Consider the following 22,500-nt stretch of genomic DNA (forward strand, 5'->3'; position numbering starts at 1 on the left):
CCACTCTCCCAACTGCACCACGCCGTCCCCGTATTTCAATATTGGAACAACAACTGACGTGTTTTCAACTATAATTGAATATTAAAACAACGTTTATGTTTTCAACTATATTTCAATGTTGAAACCACAACTGACATGTTTGACTATAATTCAATATTGGAACAACAACTGACATGTTTTCAACTATAATTGAATATTAAAACAACGTTTATGTTTTCAACTATATTTCAATGTTGAAACCACAACTGACATGTTTGACTATAATTCAATATTGGAACAACAACTGACATGTTTTCAACTATAATTCAATATTAAAACATTTGTTTTCAACTATATTTCAATGTTGAAACAACAACGGACATGTTTGACTATAATTCAATATTAAAACATTTGTTTTCAACTATATTTCAATGTTGAAACAACAACGGACATGTTTGACTATAATTCAATATTAAAACATTTGTTTTCAACTATATTTCAATGTTGAAACAACAACTGACATGTTTTCAACTATATTTCAATGTTGAAACAACGTTTATGTTTTCAACTATATTTCAATGTTGAAACAACAACTGACATGTTTTCGACTATAATTCCATATTGGAACAACAACTGACATGTTTTCAACTATAATTGAATATTAAAACATTTGTTTTCAACTATATTTCAATGTTGAAACAACAACTGACATGTTTTTGACTATAATTCAATACTGATACAACAATAAATGAAATGTTTTCAACTATATTTCCATATTGAAGCAACAACAATTGACATTTTTTCAACTGTATTTCAATATTGAAACAACTGACATGTTTTCGATTACATTTCAATGTTGAAACAACAACTGACGTTTTTTCAATTATATTTCAATGTTGAAACAACAACTGACATTTTTTCACCTATATTTCAATGTTGAAACAACAACTGACATGTTTTCAGCTATATTTCAATGTTGAAACAACAACTGACATGTTTTCAACTATATTTCAATATTGAAACGACAATTGACATGTTTTCAACTTTATTTCAATAGTGGAACAACAACTGACGTGTTTTCAACTATAATTGAATATTAAAACAACGTTTATGTTTTCAACTATATTTCAATGTTGAAACAACAACTGACATGTTTTCAACTATATTTCAATATTGGAACAACAACTGACGTGTTTTCAACTATATTTCAATGTTGAAACAACAACTGACATGTTTTCAACTATAGTTCAATATTGGAACAACTGACGTGTTTTCAACTATATTTCAATGTTGAAACAACAACTGACATGTTTTCAACTATATTTCAATATTGGAACAACAACTGACATGTTTTCAACTACATTTCAATGTTGAAACAACAACTGACATGTTTTCAACTATATTTCAATGTTGAAACAACAACAACTGACATGTTTTCAACTATATTTCAATGTTGAAACAACAACAACTGACATGTTTTCAACTATATTTCAATGTTGAAACAACAACTGACATGTTTTCAACTATATTTCAATGTTGAAACAACAACAACTGACATGCTTTCAACTATATTTCAATGTTGAAACAACAACAACTGACATGTTTTCAACTATATTTCAATGTTGAAACAACAACTGACATGTTTTCAACTATATTTCAATGTTGAAACAACAACTGACATGTTTTCAACTATATTTCAATGTTGAAACAACAACAACTGACATGTTTTCAACTATATTTCAATGTTGAAACAACAACAACTGACATGTTTTCAACTATATTTCAATGTTGAAACAACAACTGACATGTTTTCAACTATATTTCAATGTTGAAACAACAACAACTGACATGCTTTCAACTATATTTCAATGTTGAAACAACAACAACTGACATGTTTTCAACTATATTTCAATGTTGAAACAACAACTGACATGTTTTCAACTATATTTCAATGTTGAAACAACAACTGACATGTTTTCAACTATATTTCAATGTTGAAACAACAACAACTGACATGTTTTCAACTATATTTCAATATTGAATATTCTAGTTCACAGGTGTCAAACTCAAGGCCCGGGGCCCAAATCTGACCCACCACATTATTTTATGTGGCCCGCGAAAGCCTGGAAATAATATGCGTTAATAAAAGTCTTCTATCTTTTCCATCCATCCATCTTCTTCCGCTTATCCGAGGTCGGGTCACAGGGGCAGCAGCCTAAGCAGGGAAGCCCAGACTTCCCTCTCCCCAGCCACTTCGTCCAGACATAGTCTTCCCAACGTGTCCTGGGTCTTCCCCGTGGCCTCCTACGGGTCGGACGTGCCCTAAACACCTCCCTAGGGAGGCGCTCGGGTGGCATCCTGACCAGATGCCCGAACCACCTCATCTGGCTCCTCTCCATGTGGAGGAGCAGCGGCTTTACTTTGAGCTCCTCCCGGACGACAGAGCTTCTCACCCTATCTCTAAGGGAGAGACCCAAACTCATTTGGGCCGCTTGTACCCGTGATCTTGTCCTTTCGCTCATAACCCAAAGCTCATGACCAAAGGTGAGGATGGGAACGTAGATGGACCGCTAAATTGAGAGCTTTGCCTTCCGGCTCAGCTCCTTCTTCACCACAACGGATCGATACGGCGTCTGCATTACTGAAGACGCCGCACCGATCCGCCTGTCCATCTCACCATCCACTCTTCCCTCACTCGTGAACAAGACTCCGAGGTACTTGAACTCCTCCACTTGGGCCAGAGTCTCCTCCCCAACCCGGAGACGGCACTCCACCCTTTCCCGGGCGAGAACCATGGACTGGGACTTGGAGGTGCTGATTCTCATCCCAGTCGCTTCACACTCGGCTATCTTTTCTTACTAAATATATTTGTTCTCCCCCTTTTGACGTTAAAAATCATGTACTGCACGCAATTGCATATCTTTTCAAATCCAATATGAAAATCTAAATATTCCAAATGTAGGAGCCTAAATGATGTTTAAGTTCATTTACATTTTATGGAAGGTGCTTCATGTTTATTCAGCCAAAAGGTGACTATTTATTTTATTTAAATAATATGAAAATGTATATATATATTTTTTAATTTTTTAATTTATTTTATTTATTTATTTATTTATTTATTTTATTTTTATTTTATTTATTTTTTATTTTTTATTTTTTATTTTTTTAATATTTTATTTTATTTTATTTTATTTATTTTTTTATATTTATTTGTAATTTGTCTGAATAATTTGATGATGTACTATTTTATACTGCTTTAATACAGTGAAGATTACGTAACTGTTTAATTGCATATATGGTGGAAGGATCTGTGTGGTAATAAGGTTTGGACACAATGCATTATGGGTAGGGATGTCCGATAATGGCTTTTTGCCGATATCCGATATGCCGATATTGTCCAACTCTTTAATTACCGATACCGATATCAACCGATACCGATATCAACCGGTATATACAGTCGTGGAATTAACACATTATTATGCCTAATTTGGACAACCAGGTATGGTGAAGATAAGGTACTTTTTAAAAAATTAAATAAAATAAGATAAATAAATTAAAAACATTTTCTTGAATAAAAAAGAAAATAAAACAATATAAAAACAGTTACATAGAAACTAGTAATTAATGAAAATGAGTAAAATGAAGTGTTAAAGGTTAGTACTATTAGTGGAGCAGCAGCACGCACAATCATGTGTGCTTACGGACTGTATCCCTTGCAGACTGTATTGATATATATTGATATATAATGTAGGAACCAGAATATTAATAACAGAAAGAAACAACCCTTTTGTGTGAATGAGTGTGAATGGGGGAGGTTTTTTTTTTGGGTTGGTGCACTAATTGTAAGTGTATCTTGTGTTTTTTATGTGGATTTAATTAAAAAACAAACAAAAAAACAAAAAAAACGATACTGATAATAAAAAAAACGATACCGATAATTTCCGATATTACATTTTAACGCATTTATCGGCCGATATTATCGGCAGACCGATATTATCGGACATCTCTAATTATGGGTAATGGCAGTCAGGTATGCTGGAATGGAGCCACACAGTTTTTTGAACTTACTTACTTTTTCTAACTCTTACTGTAACAAACTGGCTTTATTTTGTTCCCACGTCGTTATTGTTTGACGTCTTTGAAGGGTTAAGTTGACGAGTAAACGATACAAAAGGAAGACGAGCGTCAAGTTAAGGCTTCATTAGGAAACTAATAAAAGATCAATACTGTACTTAAATATCTGCTTTGACTTATGATTTCACAACAAATCGTCAATCTAACTGTAGACTGTAAAATTGACAATAGATTATACGGTTAAATTACGCCGACTTGAGTTTTTTTACCGTAAAATCAACTTTGGTACTGTTCTTCCCCCATATACAGTAAGACACTAACAAAAAAACTAAAAATTAAAACAAGATTTTACGGTAAGAAAAAACCTGGCAGCTTGAATTTGCTGTTGTTTCTCCATTCCATTTGTTTATATCCTGTAAAAAGGCTTTTACTGTAAAACTCCGGTGACTGAGCTGCCAGTTTTTAAAGTCAAATTGAAAGATTTTGAAGCTTATGTAAAAAAATACATGAATGTATTATACATGTATATATATTCATATATTACTTAGTGTTAAAAGCGGCCCTCTGGGGGCAACCATAACTGCCATGTGGCCCTCAATGAGAAAAGCAGTTTGACACCCCCCCGGTCTAATTTCTTCACCCTCTGTGTACTTTTTTTGCACACTCTTGGCATTCTCTCCATGAGCTTCAAGAGGTAGTCACCTGAAATGGTGTGCTTGAAGCTCACGGAGAGAATGCAAAGGGTGGCTATTTTGAAGACAGAATATAAAACATGTTATTTTGTCGTGAAGTACATAACTCCACACGTGTTCATTCATAGTTCTGATGTGACAATCTACAATGTAAATAGTCACGGAAATAAAGAAGGTGTGTCCAAAGTGTTGGCCTCTTCTGTAAGTCTCAACACTTAAATCTCAACATCAATTATGTTGTTTTGATTTTTTTTTTATGACAAAAACATCCATCCATCCATTTTCTACCGCTTGTCCATATACGAGATATATTCTCCCCCAAAACATGTTCAAAGTGGAAGAGCCTTAAATAGGTCAATAATTCATAACATTGATTCTAGTTTACTTTTTGAACAATTACTGTCATTCCAAAAAAGAATCCCACTAAAGTTGTTGTGAATCCAAAAGGGTTCCATTAATAAAATGTTCAAAATAAGGCTTTTTTTTTTTCAACCTTAGATCTGTCAAATAGTTTGTTTTCTGCCCTTTTTGTCAAATAAACATTTTTTTGTTAATACAGCAGACACAAAATATGCAATATTCTTCCATCCATTTTAAAGAGAAACTGCACTTTTTTTTTTTAAATTTTGCCTATCGTTCACAATCATGAGAGACAAGAACACATTTTTTTCTTCCTCTTTCTAACATAACATTCAGCTCTTTCTAGGTGGCTAGCAACACAGCTAACAGGAGCAATCCTTTTAAAAATGCATTCAAAAACCGTCAACTCTCCTTTATTTACGTTGTGTAACCTGTGTAATAAACTGTAGCAACATTGTTATTGTAAGAGTGAACACTGAGGAACTCTTTTTCTAGCATACTAACACCGACGTTTTTTTTCCGGTTTATTTGGGTAAGCACTCCATTTATTTTAAAATACTTATAGCATCAAAATTGCTTTCATCCCTCTCTCCAGGCTTTTCTCCGCTCCAACGTCTCACTCTTCCTTTGTGGAAGAGTGAGTCCCAGTCTGTGGAACGCTCTCCCTGACCACCTGAGGGCACCGCAGACTGTGGATGCTTTTAAAAAAGGCTTAAAAGCCCTTCTTTTTTAAAAAAAGCCTTTTTTTTTTTTAGATATATGCATACTAGTTATAGCTATTGTTTACTCAATATAAAGTGCTTTTTTTTACAAATAAAATCTATTATTATTATTATTGTGCTGGCTTCTATAAGCTGCAGTATATTCAGCTTCAAAAAGATAAGGTTGTGATTCCTCATTTGTCCAAAAATAGTCATTTTTGTTGTTTGTTACCAAGTCTGCCATGATTAGAACACACACTCGTGTTTGATTCCGGAAGTAGGAACACACATGTTGCTAGAAGTCATGGGAACAGAAATCAATGCACGGAAAAAAATCAGTCCTGGAAATGGTTATAATGATCAAAATACAGTAAATATTGTACATATTACATATTGTTATGAAGGTGTCTGTTACTACATTATATATAAACTTGCAGTGTGTATATTGTACATATTACATATTGTTATGAAGGTGTCTGTTACTACATTATATATATACTTGCAGTGTGTATATTGTACATATTACATATTGTTATGAAGGTGTCTGTTACTACATTATATATATACTTGCAGTGTGTATATTGTACATATTACATATTGTTATGAAGGTGTCTGTTACTACATTATATATATACTTGCAGTGTGTATATTGTACATATTACATATTGTTATGAAGGTGTCTGTTACTACATTATATATAAACTTGCAGTGTGTATATTGTACATATTACATATTGTTATGAAGGTGTCTGTTACTACATTATATATATACTTGCAGTGTGTATATTGTACATATTACATATTGTTATGAAGGTGTCTGTTACTACATTATATATATACTTGCAGTGTGTATATTGTACAAATTACATATTGTTATGAAGGTGTCTGTTACTACATTATATATATACTTGCAGTGTGTATATTGTACATATTACATATTGTTATGAAGGTGTCTGTTACTACATTATATATAAACTTGCAGTGTGTATATTGTACATATTACATATTGTTATGAAGGTGTCTGTTACTACATTATATATATACTTGCAGTGTGTATATTGTACATATTACATATTGTTATGAAGGTGTCTGTTACTACATTATATATATACTTGCAGTGTGTATATTGTACAAATTACATATTGTTATGAAGGTGTCTGTTACTACATTATATATATACTTGCAGTGTGTATATTGTACATATTACATATTGTTATGAAGGTGTCTGTTACTACATTATATATATACTTGCAGTGTGTATATTGTACATATTACATATTGTTATGAAGGTGTCTGTTACTACATTATATATATACTTGCAGTGTGTATTTTGTACATATTACATATTGTTATGAAGGTGTCTGTTACTACATTATATATATACTTGCAGTGTGTATATTGTACAAATTACATATTGTTATGAAGGTGTCTGTTACTACATTATATATATATACTTGCAGTGTGTATATTGTATATATTACATATTGTTATGAAGGTGTCTGTTACTACATTATATATATACTTGCAGTGTGTATATTGTACATATTACATATTGTTATGAAGGTGTCTGTTACTATATTATATATATATACTTGCAGTGTGTATATTGTACATATTACATATTGTTATGAAGGTGTCTGTTACTACATTATATATATACTTGCAGTGTGTATATTGTATATATTACATATTGCTATGAAGGTGTCTGTTACTACATTATATATATACTTGCAGTGTGTATATTGTACATATTACATATTGTTATGAAGGTGTCTGTTACTACATTATATATATACTTGCAGTGTGTATATTGTACATATTACATATTGTTATGAAAGTGTCTGTTACTACAGTATATATATACTTGCAGTGTGTATATTGTACATATTACATATTGTTATGAAGGTGTCTGTTACTACATTATATATATACTTGCAGTGTGTACCGGTATATTGTACATATTACATATTGTTATGAAGGTGTCTGTTACTACATTATATATATACTTGCAGTGTGTATATTGTACAAATTACATATTGTTACGAAGGTGTCTGTTACTATATTATATATATATACTTGCAGTGTGTATATTGTACATATTACATATTGTTATGAAGGTGTCTGTTACTACATTATATATAAACTTGCAGTGTGTATATTGTACATATTACATATTGTTATGAAGGTGTCTGTTACTACATTATATATATATACTTGCAGTGTGTATATTGTACATATTACATATTGTTATGAAGGTGTCTGTTACTACATTATATATAAACCTGCAGTGTGTATATTGTACATATTACATATTGTTATGAAGGTGTCTGTTACTACATTATATATATACTTGCAGTGTGTATATTGTACATATTACATATTGTTATGAAGGTGTCTGTTACTACATTATATATATACTTGCAGTGTGTATATTGTACATATTACATATTGTTATGAAGGTGTCTGTTACTACATTATATATATACTTGCAGTGTGTATATTGTACATATTACATATTGTTATGAAGGTGTCTGTTACTACATTATATATATACTTGCAGTGTGTATATTGTACATATTACATATTGTTATGAAGGTGTCTGTTACTACATTATATATATATACTTGCAGTGTGTATATTGTATATATTACATATTGTTATGAAGGTGTCTGTTACTACATTATATATATACTTGCAGTGTGTATATTGTACATATTACATATTGTTATGAAGGTGTCTGTTACTACATTATATATAAACTTGCAGTGTGTATATTGTACATATTACATATTGTTATGAAGGTGTCTGTTACTACATTATATATATACTTGCAGTGTGTATATTGTACAAATTACATATTGTTATGAAGGTGTCTGTTACTACATTATATATATATACTTGCAGTGTGTATATTGTATATATTACATATTGTTATGAAGGTGTCTGTTACTACATTATATATATACTTGCAGTGTGTATATTGTACATATTACATATTGTTATGAAGGTGTCTGTTACTATATTATATATATATACTTGCAGTGTGTATATTGTACATATTACATATTGTTATGAAGGTGTCTGTTACTACATTATATATATACTTGCAGTGTGTATATTGTATATATTACATATTGCTATGAAGGTGTCTGTTACTACATTATATATATACTTGCAGTGTGTATATTGTACATATTACATATTGTTATGAAGGTGTCTGTTACTACATTATATATATACTTGCAGTGTGTATATTGTACATATTACATATTGTTATGAAAGTGTCTGTTACTACAGTATATATATACTTGCAGTGTGTATATTGTACATATTACATATTGTTATGAAGGTGTCTGTTACTACATTATATATATACTTGCAGTGTGTACCGGTATATTGTACATATTACATATTGTTATGAAGGTGTCTGTTACTACATTATATATATACTTGCAGTGTGTATATTGTACAAATTACATATTGTTATGAAGGTGTCTGTTACTATATTATATATATATACTTGCAGTGTGTATATTGTACATATTACATATTGTTATGAAGGTGTCTGTTACTACATTATATATAAACTTGCAGTGTGTATATTGTACATATTACATATTGTTATGAAGGTGTCTGTTACTACATTATATATAAACTTGCAGTGTGTATATTGTACATATTACATATTGTTATGAAGGTGTCTGTTACTACATTATATATATACTTGCAGTGTGTATATTGTACAAATTACATATTGTTATGAAGGTGTCTGTTACTACATTATATATATATACTTGCAGTGTGTATATTGTATATATTACATATTGTTATGAAGGTGTCTGTTACTACATTATATATATACTTGCAGTGTGTATATTGTACATATTACATATTGTTATGAAGGTGTCTGTTACTATATTATATATATATACTTGCAGTGTGTATATTGTACATATTACATATTGTTATGAAGGTGTCTGTTACTACATTATATATATACTTGCAGTGTGTATATTGTATATATTACATATTGCTATGAAGGTGTCTGTTACTACATTATATATATACTTGCAGTGTGTATATTGTACATATTACATATTGTTATGAAGGTGTCTGTTACTACATTATATATATACTTGCAGTGTGTATATTGTACATATTACATATTGTTATGAAAGTGTCTGTTACTACAGTATATATATACTTGCAGTGTGTATATTGTACATATTACATATTGTTATGAAGGTGTCTGTTACTACATTATATATATACTTGCAGTGTGTACCGGTATATTGTACATATTACATATTGTTATGAAGGTGTCTGTTACTACATTATATATATACTTGCAGTGTGTATATTGTACAAATTACATATTGTTATGAAGGTGTCTGTTACTATATTATATATATATACTTGCAGTGTGTATATTGTACATATTACATATTGTTATGAAGGTGTCTGTTACTACATTATATATAAACTTGCAGTGTGTATATTGTACATATTACATATTGTTATGAAGGTGTCTGTTACTACATTATATATATACTTGCAGTGTGTATATTGTACATATTACATATTGTTATGAAGGTGTCTGTTACTACATTATATATATACTTGCAGTGTGTATATTGTACATATTACATATTGTTATGAAGGTGTCTGTTACTACATTATATATATATACTTGCAGTGTGTATATTGTACATATTACATATTGTTATGAAGGTGTCTGTTACTACATTATATATAAACCTGCAGTGTGTATATTGTACATATTACATATTGTTATGAAGGTGTCTGTTACTACATTATATATATACTTGCAGTGTGTATATTGTACATATTACATATTGTTATGAAGGTGTCTGTTACTACATTATATATATACTTGCAGTGTGTATATTGTACATATTACATATTGTTATGAAGGTGTCTGTTACTACATTATATATATACTTGCAGTGTGTATATTGTACATATTACATATTGTTATGAAGGTGTCTGTTACTACATTATATATATACTTGCAGTGTGTATATTGTACATATTACATATTGTTATGAAGGTGTCTGTTACTACATTATATATATACTTGCAGTGTGTATATTGTATATATTACATATTGTTATGAAGGTGTCTGTTACTACATTATATATATACTTGCAGTGTGTATATTGTACATATTACATATTGTTATGAAGGTGTCTGTTACTACATTATATATAAACTTGCAGTGTGTATATTGTACATATTACATATTGTTATGAAGGTGTCTGTTACTACATTATATATATACTTGCAGTGTGTATATTGTACAAATTACATATTGTTATGAAGGTGTCTGTTACTACATTATATATATATACTTGCAGTGTGTATATTGTATATATTACATATTGTTATGAAGGTGTCTGTTACTACATTATATATATACTTGCAGTGTGTATATTGTACATATTACATATTGTTATGAAGGTGTCTGTTACTATATTATATATATATACTTGCAGTGTGTATATTGTACATATTACATATTGTTATGAAGGTGTCTGTTACTACATTATATATATACTTGCAGTGTGTATATTGTATATATTACATATTGCTATGAAGGTGTCTGTTACTACATTATATATATACTTGCAGTGTGTATATTGTACATATTACATATTGTTATGAAGGTGTCTGTTACTACATTATATATATACTTGCAGTGTGTATATTGTACATATTACATATTGTTATGAAAGTGTCTGTTACTACAGTATATATATACTTGCAGTGTGTATATTGTACATATTACATATTGTTATGAAGGTGTCTGTTACTACATTATATATATACTTGCAGTGTGTACCGGTATATTGTACATATTACATATTGTTATGAAGGTGTCTGTTACTACATTATATATATACTTGCAGTGTGTATATTGTACAAATTACATATTGTTATGAAGGTGTCTGTTACTATATTATATATATATACTTGCAGTGTGTATATTGTACATATTACATATTGTTATGAAGGTGTCTGTTACTACATTATATATAAACTTGCAGTGTGTATATTGTACATATTACATATTGTTATGAAGGTGTCTGTTACTACATTATATATAAACTTGCAGTGTGTATATTGTACATATTACATATTGTTATGAAGGTGTCTGTTACTACATTATATATATACTTGCAGTGTGTATATTGTACAAATTACATATTGTTATGAAGGTGTCTGTTACTACATTATATATATATACTTGCAGTGTGTATATTGTATATATTACATATTGTTATGAAGGTGTCTGTTACTACATTATATATATACTTGCAGTGTGTATATTGTACATATTACATATTGTTATGAAGGTGTCTGTTACTATATTATATATATATACTTGCAGTGTGTATATTGTACATATTACATATTGTTATGAAGGTGTCTGTTACTACATTATATATATACTTGCAGTGTGTATATTGTATATATTACATATTGCTATGAAGGTGTCTGTTACTACATTATATATATACTTGCAGTGTGTATATTGTACATATTACATATTGTTATGAAGGTGTCTGTTACTACATTATATATATACTTGCAGTGTGTATATTGTACATATTACATATTGTTATGAAAGTGTCTGTTACTACAGTATATATATACTTGCAGTGTGTATATTGTACATATTACATATTGTTATGAAGGTGTCTGTTACTACATTATATATATACTTGCAGTGTGTACCGGTATATTGTACATATTACATATTGTTATGAAGGTGTCTGTTACTACATTATATATATACTTGCAGTGTGTATATTGTACAAATTACATATTGTTATGAAGGTGTCTGTTACTATATTATATATATATACTTGCAGTGTGTATATTGTACATATTACATATTGTTATGAAGGTGTCTGTTACTACATTATATATAAACTTGCAGTGTGTATATTGTACATATTACATATTGTTATGAAGGTGTCTGTTACTACATTATATATATACTTGCAGTGTGTATATTGTACATATTACATATTGTTATGAAGGTGTCTGTTACTACATTATATATAAACCTGCAGTGTGTATATTGTACATATTACATATTGTTATGAAGGTGTCTGTTACTACATTATATATATACTTGCAGTGTGTATATTGTACATATTACATATTGTTATGAAGGTGTCTGTTACTACATTATATATATACTTGCAGTGTGTATATTGTACATATTACATATTGTTATGAAGGTGTCTGTTACTACATTATATATATACTTGCAGTGTGTATATTGTACATATTACATATTGTTATGAAGGTGTCTGTTACTACATTATATATATACTTGCAGTGTGTATATTGTACATATTACATATTGTTATGAAGGTGTCTGTTACTACATTATATATATATACTTGCAGTGTGTATATTGTACATATTACATATTGTTATGAAGGTGTCTGTTACTACATTATATATATACTTGCAGTGTGTATATTGTACATATTACATATTGTTATGAAGGTGTCTGTTACTACATTATATATAAACTTGCAGTGTGTATATTGTACATATTACATATTGTTATGAAGGTGTCTGTTACTACATTATATATATACTTGCAGTGTGTATATTGTACATATTACATATTGTTATGAAGGTGTCTGTTACTACATTATATATATACTTGCAGTGTGTATATTGTACATATTACATATTGTTATGAAGGTGTCTGTTACTACATTATATATATACTTGCAGTGTGTATATTGTACATATTACATATTGTTATGAAGGTGTCTGTTACTACATTATATATATATACTTGCAGTGTGTATATTGTACATATTACATATTGTTATGAAGGTGTCTGTTACTACATTATATATAAACTTGCAGTGTGTATATTGTACATATTACATATTGTTATGAAGGTGTCTGTTACTACATTATATATATACTTGCAGTGTGTATATTGTACATATTACATATTGTTATGAAGGTGTCTGTTACTACATTATATATATACTTGCAGTGTGTATATTGTACATATTACATATTGTTATGAAGGTGTCTGTTACTACATTATATATATACTTGCAGTGTGTATATTGTACATATTACATATTGTTATGAAGGTGTCTGTTACTACATTATATATATACTTGCAGTGTGTATATTGTACATATTACATAATGTTATGAAGGTGTCTGTTACTACATTATATATAAACTTGCAGTGTGTATATAAAACATTGATGGAGGGTTTTAAAGTGGTTTTCGAGACTTTGAAGGCTACAACGGTGACTCCCATCTTCCAAGTGTTTTTTATCATCTTTAAAATCTTTGAAAAAAAGGCATGTGTGCTCTTGTCTCTCATGATTGTGAAACGATAGGCAAAATACCACCAAAAATGCAGTTCCTCTTGAATATTTTCCCCAAAAAATCTTTCAAAGTAGAATTTTTAATGTGAAGTAATTTGGGCTTTGAGTAGGTCAATAATTCATAACATTGATTTTGATTCATTATTATTTTTGAGCAACGACTAAAAAATTTTTTTTAAATCACACTAAAAATTCTGGGGGAAAACAAAGGACACTTTCATAAAAGTGTTAAAAATAAGTTATACTATTTTCTTATTTAACTTTCATATTCCAAGTGGAATGTGGAATATTTGGAGCCTTGAATGTGTCAATCATTCATAACATTGATTTTGATTTATTCTTTTTTTTTTTAACAACTTAAAAAATTATAATAAAATAAATAAATAAAATTGCTGGGAATCCAAAAGAACCCCTTTCATAAAAGTGTTAAAAATAAGTCATAACTTTTTTTTTCTTTTTAACTTTCAACACTTAAGTCTGGAGATCAACTTCAGGTCTATCCCTCGGTTATAAGTTTGAATTATTTTTCATGTTTGTTTTATAAAACTTTTTATTTCTATATGACCAACACAAAATAGACAAACATTTCCCCCAAAAATATTTCAAAGTTTAATTTTTGATGTGATGTATTTGGAGCCTTGAATATGTCAATCATTCATAACATTGATTTTGATTCTTTTTTTTTTTTTTTGAGTAAAAAAATAAAAAAATCACACTCAAATTTCTGGGAATCCTAAAGTGTTAAAAATAAGTTGTACTATTTTCTTTTTTAACTTTCATATTACAAGTGGCATGTGGAATATTTGGAGCCTTGAATGTGTCAATCATTCATAACATTGATTTTGATTATTATTATTTTTTTAATGACTTTAAAAAAAAATAAAAAAATTGCTAGTAATCCAAAAGAACCCCTTTCATAAAAGAGTTCAAAATAAGTCAAGTTTTTCTTTTTAACTTTCAACACTTAAGTCTGGAGATCAACTTCAGGTCTATCCCTCGGTTATAAGTTTGAATTATTTTTCATGTTTGTTTTATAAAACTTTTTTTTATCTGGCCAACACAAAATACGCAAACATATTTCAAAGTTGAATATTTAATGTGACATAATTGGAGCTTTGAATATGTCAATAATTCATAACATTGATTTTGATTCATTATTATTTTTTGAGCAAAAACTTTTAAAAAAATAAATAAAATCACAAAAATTGCTGGGAATCCAAAAGAACCCCTTTCATAAAAGTGTTAAAAATAAGTCATACATTTTTTTCCTTTTTAACTTTCAACACTTAGGTAAGTCTGGAGATCAACTTCAGGGGCCGTACTTATCAAGCTTCTTAGAGTGCCATTTTACACTTAAGTCCTGAGAATTTGCGAAATTTAGTCCTACTCTCAAACTTAAGAATAAAAGCTTTTTATCAACGTTCTTAAGTCTAAGAATCACTCCTACTCTCCACGATATTTAAGAGACCTTCAGAGGTGTCTTAAGTGGTTAGGAGTTGCCAGCAGGGGATGGCACTGAGGCGAGAGAGACGTGCGCAAACATTCATCTTTGTTTGATGACGAGCAGCTGATCAAACGGTATCGTTTAGACAGAGCAGGTATTATTTTTGTCACAGATTTAATACTTTTCGATTCCATGTTGATTTCTGCATGTGGCTGCAGTGGACTAGTATATATAGAGCCACCCACACCAGTTTCAAATTAGTTGCCTAATTAATGAATTGGAAAGAAAATGTTATGAGAGTAGCGTATGTGTGTGGCCCTTTAATAGGTGACAGCATGTGAGGTGAGTGACGTCAGTGAGTGTGTGGGCGAGAGAAGAGAGGGAGCGGTATTGTGAGTGCGAGCGGGGACTAGTTTGTTTTGTGTTGGATTGGCTGTGTGCAAGCAATTAATAAGCAAGATTTGCAACTAATCGCCGGACTCATCATTCACCCTAAAGTCGTCCGCTGTGGAGACCCACTGCCGGGTAAAGTGAAGGGTGTTGCCCCGGGCATACATCGGCCCTGGAGAAGTGTCTCCCCTGCCTCTTTGTTACGGTCTGGGAGCAGGAAAGGTGCAACAAAAAGGAAACATTTATTTTTGATTCATTGCCAATATTGTTTGTTTGTTTTGTATTATTTTGTAGTTTATTGTCAAAATATACACTCCCATTGTCCACTTAAATATTTCTAAGATATTTCTTTATTCTTAGACAAGGGATTCCCTTCCGTGATTGGTCATTTCTATGGACACAGAAATGACGTCACCTAAAATTGCGTTTACGGCACATAGTAATGTCGTAATTCAGCTCTGAGTGTGACACTTAAGATTCAGTCCTACACTTCGCTGAAAGTGTGAGTAAGACGCTTGATAACTGACTTTTAAGTGCAGCTTTCAGCGAAGAATTTATTTACTCTTAAGTCAACTCTTAGCAGACTTCTTAGGAGTCATTCTGAGAAGCTTGATAAGTACGGCCCCTGGTCTATCCCTCGGTTATAAGTTTGAATTATTTTTCATGTTTTTTTGTATGTTTGTTTTATACAACTTTTTTTTAATCTTGCCAACACAAAATCCGCAAACATTTCCCCCAAAAAATATTTAAAAGTAGAATTTTTGATGTGAGGTAATTGGAGCCTTGAATATGTCAATCATTCATAACATTGATTTTGATTCATTATTATGTTTTGAGCAATGACAGTTTTAAAAAAACATTCTGCACGGCAGCTCGGTGTTATTGGAGTTGGAGTAGCAACTTTTTCTTGTTACATTTCACCTGTTTGCTCTTTTAGTCCCCTTTTTTAATGACTATTATTTTGTCAATAATATTAGTGTGTTAAAAAATGAGCCTCAACAGGTCGGTTTGGACACCCCTGGTCTACGCCTACTTTGTCTAACAGGAATATTCCCACCACACCCACCTCCAACACGGCGTCTTCCGGAAGGTCCGTGCAGTGGATGGCGTTCTTGACTTTGTCCGTGCCGTAGATGGCACGCAGCGTGGTGGGACGAAGGTGCCGCGCGATCTCCTGCACCAAGAAGACAAACTCACAATTAAGTTCTGTTAGCTTCTTTAACTTCCTTCACCAAGGACCACCTCAGAAAACATGTCCAACATCAAAGCACAGTAGCGTAGTAGGGCCAAGTGCTCATTAAAAACAAGGCAGGGGTATATTCCATATTTTTGGCCACACTGACATTACAAACAGTTTGAACAGTAACACTGTGTTTGAATATAGGAATATAAAACACTGCACTTTAATACGACGATCTTAAACTGACAAATATAAATAGACTGTTCTACTAGTCATACAGTCAACAGGAAGTTGCATCGTTTAACAAAATAAAGTAACATTACCTTACATTGAGGGAAATATTGCCAAAAGCACTTTTTAATAGCAACATGAGAAGAAGACTAGAGTTGTAAATAATTGTAGTGGTCATGATGCTGAAAGTAGTCCCACTACACCCCTGCAGGAGGGGCAAACTCCTTTTCTGGACATGTCCCAATTGTGGCTACCCTCAGAGGGCCACCTTAAATGATGCGTGGTAACACATTACATGATGTGGAAGACCACTTTAAATGACGTGGTGGACTACAATAAATGACATGGCGGGCCACAACAAATGATGTGGAAGACCACATTAGTTAACGTGGCAGGCCACAATAAATGATGTGGAAGACCACATTAAATGATGTGGCAGGCTATTTTAAATGACGTGACGGACTACAACAAATGACGTGGCGGGCCACAATAAATGATGTGGAAGACCACGTTAAATGATGTGGCGGACTACAATAAATGAAGTGGCGGGCCACAATAAATGATGTGGAAGACCACATTAAATGACGTGCCGGACTACAATAAATGATGTGGAAAACCACGTTAATTGACGGGGCGGGTTTTTTTTTTAATGACGTGACGGACTACAACAAATGATGTGGCAGGCCACTATAAATGATGTGGAAGACCACGTTAAATGACGTGGCGGACTACAATAAATTAAGTGGCAGGCCAGGATAAATGATGTGGAAGATCACTTTAAATGACTTGGCGGGCTACAATAAATGACGTGGCGGGCCACCTTAAATGATGCGTGGTAACACATTACATGATGTGGAAGACCACTTTAAATGACTTGGCGGGCTACAATAAATGACGTGGCGGGCCACCTTAAATGATGCGTGGTAACACATTACATGATGTGGAAGACCACTTTAAATGACTTGGCGGGCTACAATAAATGACGTGGCGGGCCACAACAAATGATGTGGAAGACCACATTAGTTAATGTGGCAGGCCACAATAAATGATGTGGAAGACCACGTTAAATGATGTGGCAGGCTATTTTAAATGACGTGACGGACTACAACAAATGATGTGGCGGGCCACAATAAATGATGTGGAAGACCACGTTAATGATGTGGCGGACTACAATAAATGAAGTGGCGGGCCACAATAAATGATGTGGAAGACCACATTAAATGACGTGCCGGACTACAATAAATGATGTGGAAAACCACGTTAATTGACGGGGCGGGTTTTTTTTTTAATGACGTGACGGACTACAACAAATGATGTGGCGGGCCACTATAAATGATGTGGAAGACCACGTTAAATGACGTGGCGGACTACAATAAATTAAGTGGCAGGCCAGCATAAATGATGTGGAAGATCACTTTAAATGACTTGGCGGGCTACAATAAATGACGTGGCGGGCCACCTTAAATGATGCGTGGTAACACATTACATGATGTGGAAGACCACTTTAAATGACTTGGCGGGCTACAATAAATGACGTGGCGGGCCACATTAAATGATGCGTGGTAACACATTACATGATGTGGAAGACCACTTTAAATGACTTGGCGGGCTACAATAAATGATGTGGCGGGCCACAACAAATGATGTGGAAGACCACATTAGTTAATGTGGCAGGCCACAATAAATGATGTGGAAGACCACGTTAAATGATGTGGCAGGCTATTTTAAATGACGTGACGGACTACAACAAATGACGTGGCGGGCCACAATAAATGATGTGGAAGACCACGTTAAATGACGTGGCAGGCTATTTTAAATGACGTGAAGGACTACAACAAATGATCTGGCGGGCCACTATAAATGATGTGGAAGACCACGTTAAATGATGTGGCGGACTACAATGAATGAAGTGGCGGGCCACAATAAATGATGTGGAAGACCACGTTAAATGACGTGCCGGACTACAATAAATGATGTGGCGGGCCAATTTAAATGATGTGGAAGACCACGTTAAATGATGTGGCGGACTACAATAAATGAAGTGGCGGGCCACAATAAATGATGTGGAAGACCACATTAAATGACGTGCCGGACTACAATAAATGATGTGGAAAACCACATAATTGACGGGGCAGGTTTTTTTTTGAATGACGTGACGGACTACAACAAATGATGTGGCGGGCCACTATAAATTATGTGGAAGACCACGTTAAATGACGTGGCGGACTACAATAAATTAAGTGGCAGGCCACATTAAATGATGTGGAAGATCACTTTAAATGACTTGGCGAGCTACAATAAATGACGTGGCGGGCCACCTTAAATGATGCGTGGTAACACATTACATGATGTGGAAGACCACTTTAAATGACTTGGCGGGCTACAATAAATGACGTGGCGGGCCACAACAAATGATGTGGAAGACCACATTAGTTAACGTGGCAGGCCACAATAAATGATGTGGAAGACCACGTTAAATGACGTGGCAGGCTATTTTAAATGACGTGACGGACTACAACAAATGATGTGGCGGGCCACTATAAATGATGTGGAAGACCACGTTAAATGATGTGGCTGACTACAATAAATGAAGTGGCGGGCCACAATAAATGATGTGGAAGACCACGTTAAATGACGTGCCGGACTACAATAAATGATGTGGAAAACCACGTTAATTGACGGGGCAGGTTTTTTTTTGAATGACGTGACGGACTACAACAAATGATGTGGCGGGCCACTATAAATTATGTGGAAGACCACGTTAAATTACGTGGCGGACTACAATAAATTAAGTGGCAGGCCACGATAAATGATGTGAAAGACCACGTTAAATGACGTGACGGACTACAACAAATTATGTGGCGGGCCACTGTAAAATGACGTGGAAGACCACATTAAATGATGTGGCGGACTACAATAAATGAAGTGGCGGGCCACAATAAATGATGTGGAAGACCACGTTAAATTACGTGGCGGACTACAATAAATGACGTGGAAGACCACAATAAATGACATGGCGGACTACAATAAATGACGTGGCAGGCCACAATAAATGATGTGAGAGACCACATTGAATGACGTAGTGGACCACGTTAAATGACGTGGAAGGCGATTTTAATTATGTGGAAGATCACATTGAATGACGTAGCAGGCCACAATAAATGACGTGGAAGACCACAATAAATGACGTGGAAGGCCACTTTCATTATGTGGAAGACCACATTGAATGACATAGCAGGCCACAATATATGACGTGGAAGACCACAATAAATGACGTGGAAGGCCAATTAATCATGTGGAAGACCACATTGAATGACATAGCAGGGCACAATAAATGACGTGGAAGACCACGTTAAATGACGTGGAAGGCCACCTTAATTATGTGGAAGACCACATTGAATGACATAGCAGGGCATAATAAATGACGTGGAAGACCACGTTAAATGACGTGGAAGGCCACCTTAATTATGTGGAAGACCACATTGAATGACGTAGCAGGCCACAAAAATGACGTGGAAGACCACAATAAATGACATGGAAGGCCACTTTAATTATGTGGAAGACCACATTGAATGACATAGCAGGGCACAATAAATGACGTGGAAGACCACGTTAGATGACGTGGAAGGCCACATTAATTATGTGGAAGACCACATTGAATGACATAGCAGGGCACAATAAATGACGTGGAAGACCACGTTAGATGACGTGGAAGGCCACCTTAATTATGTGGAAGACCACATTGAATGACATAGCAGGGCACAATAAATGACGTGGAAGACCACGTTAAATGACGTGGAAGGCCACGTTAATTATGTGGAAGACCACATTGAATGACGTAGCAGGCCACAAAAATGACGTGGAAGACCACAATAAATGACATGGAAGGCCATTTTAATTATGTGGAAGACCACATTGAATGACGTAGCAGGCCACGATAAATGACGTGGAAGACCACGTTAAATGACGGGGAAGGCCACTTTAATTATGTGGACGACCACATTGAATGACGTAGCAGGCCACAATTAAATGACGTGGAAGACCACAATAAATGACGTGGAAGGCCACTTTAATTATGTGGACGACCACATTGAATGACGTAGCAGGCCACAATTAAATGACGTGGAAGACCACAATAAATGACGTGGAAGGCCAATTTAATTATGTGTAAGACCACATTGAATGACGTAGCAGGCCACAATACATGACATGGAAGACCACAATAAATGACGTGGAAGGCCACTTTAATTATGTGGACGACCACATTGAATGACGTAGCAGACCACAATTAAATGACGTGGAAGACCACAATAAATGACGTGGAAGGCCACTTTAATTATGTGTAAGACCACATTGAATGACGTAGCAGGCCACAATACATGACGTGGAAGACCACGATAAATGACGTGGAAGGCCACCTTAATTATGTGGACGACCACATTGAATGACGTAGCAGACCACAATAAATGACGTGGAAGATCACAATAAATTACGTGGAAGGCCACTTTAATTATGTGGAAGACCACTTTGAATGACATGGTTGGCCACTTTAAATGACATAGAAGACCACATTAAATAACATGGAAGTTTACTTTAATTATGTGGAAGACCACATTGAAGGACGTGGGGGGCCACGATAAATGAGGTGGCGGGTCACTTTAATTATGTGGAAGACCACATTGAATGACATGGTTGGCCACTTTAAATGACGTGGAAGACCACGTTAAATAACATGGAAGTCTACTTTAATGATGTGGAAGACCACATTGAATGACATGGTTGGCCACTTTAAATGACGTGGAAGACCACATTAAATAACATGGAAGTCTACTTTAATGATGTGGAAGACCACATTGAATGACGTGGGGGGCCACCTTAAGTGACGTGGGGGGCCACATTGACTGCCGTGGGGGGCCACTTTAATGCCATGGGACACGTGCATCACTGGGTACAATGAGTGTGTCAGCAGCTTTCAGGAGAACCACAGAGTCCTTGTGGGAAAAGTCCAAGTAGGAAGTAACAATTCCAAAATGGCCTCCACTCTTT

General features: G+C 33.4%; 1 protein-coding gene across 1 annotated transcript in view; it reads right to left on the reverse strand.

Moving 5' to 3' along the window:
- Positions 1 to 22,500, reverse strand: part of nme7 (NME/NM23 family member 7) — an 89,121-nt gene that overhangs the window by 1,258 nt on the left and 65,363 nt on the right. Inside the window, exon 11 of the mRNA XM_062038548.1 lies at positions 17,110 to 17,217. Coding sequence (XP_061894532.1) covers positions 17,110 to 17,217 — 108 coding nt within the window. The remainder of the gene's footprint in view (positions 1 to 17,109; positions 17,218 to 22,500) is intronic.

This window comes from Entelurus aequoreus, linkage group LG27 (genome assembly GCF_033978785.1).
Source record: "Entelurus aequoreus isolate RoL-2023_Sb linkage group LG27, RoL_Eaeq_v1.1, whole genome shotgun sequence".
NCBI classification, from domain to species: domain Eukaryota; kingdom Metazoa; phylum Chordata; class Actinopteri; order Syngnathiformes; family Syngnathidae; genus Entelurus; species Entelurus aequoreus.